The sequence below is a fragment of the Anastrepha ludens genome, chromosome X, assembly GCF_028408465.1.
Source record: "Anastrepha ludens isolate Willacy chromosome X, idAnaLude1.1, whole genome shotgun sequence".
Lineage (NCBI taxonomy): Eukaryota > Metazoa > Arthropoda > Insecta > Diptera > Tephritidae > Anastrepha > Anastrepha ludens.
Genome location: NC_071503.1, coordinates 71,153,342 through 71,155,134, shown reverse-complemented (window position 1 = coordinate 71,155,134; position 1,793 = coordinate 71,153,342). Strand labels below are relative to the sequence as shown.

Below are 1,793 nucleotides of genomic sequence, written 5' to 3'. Positions count from 1 at the left end.
TATAATTATTGAAGTTGGTGTGAATTTGTGAAAAGCAGAAATATAGCGCAAAGCGAATTTCCGAGCAAACAACGGTAAGTTTTGAAATGTTGAAGTGAATTACACGAATACATGTGTTTCCTTATTTGAAAAAACATATGGTGTACTACTATTAATGTAGGCTTTTTTTTAATTTAATTTATTCTTTTTTAATTGAAAGAAAAATGCCACGACCCACACGAGGAAATATAGGTCGACGAACGCGTCATGTAAATGCTACGGCATTACAAAGGCGATCACAGACTCCAGATGAACGAGCACAAGCTAATGCATCGCAGCGTGAACGTAATGCACGAAATAGATCTGTTGTACCTGAAATTATGCGTGCTGCTTTTAATTACAACAGTCAGATCAACTACAGTATGTACGGATATATTGGAATAATGGTCGCAATATGTCCACATTGTGATGCGGCTAAATTTCCAGGTGAAATGCGGGGCATGTGTTGTGCTAATGGGAAAGCGAGATTGCCACCATTAGAAACTCCACCCGAACCATTGTATTCATTAATTTTTGGGGCTTCTGAAAATTCGAAGCACTTTTTGAGTCATATTCAACAATACAATTCGGCATTTCAAATGACTTCTTTTGGTGCTACTAACATTATTAGAGATAATTTTATGCCGACGTTTAAGGTAAATACTTAAACAGGTTTGTCCCAATCAATCTGAATCATAAAAGTATTCTATAGTTTTAAAAATTATTATGCAACATTTACCTAAAATTGCATACATGTTGCAGATTCAGGGCCAAATTTATCATCAAGCTTGTTCGTTATTGCCATACCCCGATGCTGATTATCAATTTTTGCAAATTTATTTTATTGGTGATGAAAATCGTGAATTGGATCAACGTTGTGCAATTGCTTTGAATACAAGACGAGAAATTATTTGTGAGCTACAAAGGGTTTTCCATCAGCATATCGCATTAGTTCAATTGTTCGAAATTGCTCTCGATCGTATGCCATCTGATAATCACTAAATCGTAATAAGGGCTGATAGAACACCTTTTGGAGAGCAAGAAAGGCGATTCAATGCATCGACAATTGATGAGGTTGCAATTGTAATTCGTGGTGATCAGTTTCAATCGCGTGATATTATACTTCATCGTAGAAATGAGCAATTGCAAAGTGTTTCGGAACTTCATCATAGTTACGACGCATTACAATACCCAATATTGCATTGGAAAGGTGACGATGGCTACCATATCAATATACCAATGATTGATCTACGAACAGGTAAATAATATTTTCAGTGTGTTGACATTTCATCATTTGTAGAAATTTCTTAAGTCACATTTTCCACTTATTTTCAGGTCTACATGTACAGAAAAAAGTTAGTGCCATGCATTTTTATTCTTATCGATTGATGGTTCGTCCACAAGAACAAAATTATATCTTGAGATGTCGTAAACTATATCATCATTACATCGTTGATATGTATGCCAAAATAGAAACAGAACGTCTTAATTTTATTCGTTTCAACCAAGCAAAATTAAGATTTGAACAATATATTCATTTGCAAGATGCGATAGCGAATGATGCTAATATTAATGACATCGGACGTTTAACTATATTGCCATCTTCGTATATTGGTAGCCCACGGAATATGAACGAATATGCACAAGACGCAATGTGTTATGTACGAAAATACGGTCGACCGGATCTTTTCATTACATTTACATGTAATCCGCAGTGGGATGACATCAAAAACAATTTATTTGCAGGAAAGTCGACAACCGATCGTCATGACATT

At 35.2% G+C, this 1,793-nt stretch overlaps 1 protein-coding gene across 1 annotated transcript; it reads left to right on the top strand.

The window, feature by feature from the left end:
* The first annotated feature begins 203 nt into the window (after window positions 1-203).
* LOC128870196 (uncharacterized) lies at window positions 204-1,020 on the top strand. The gene is made up of 2 exons (XM_054112790.1): window positions 204-674; window positions 781-1,020. The coding sequence occupies exons 1-2, from the start codon at window positions 204-206 to the stop codon at window positions 1,018-1,020; spliced, it is 711 nt and encodes a 236-aa protein (XP_053968765.1).
* Window positions 1,021-1,793: the final 773 nt, after the last annotated feature.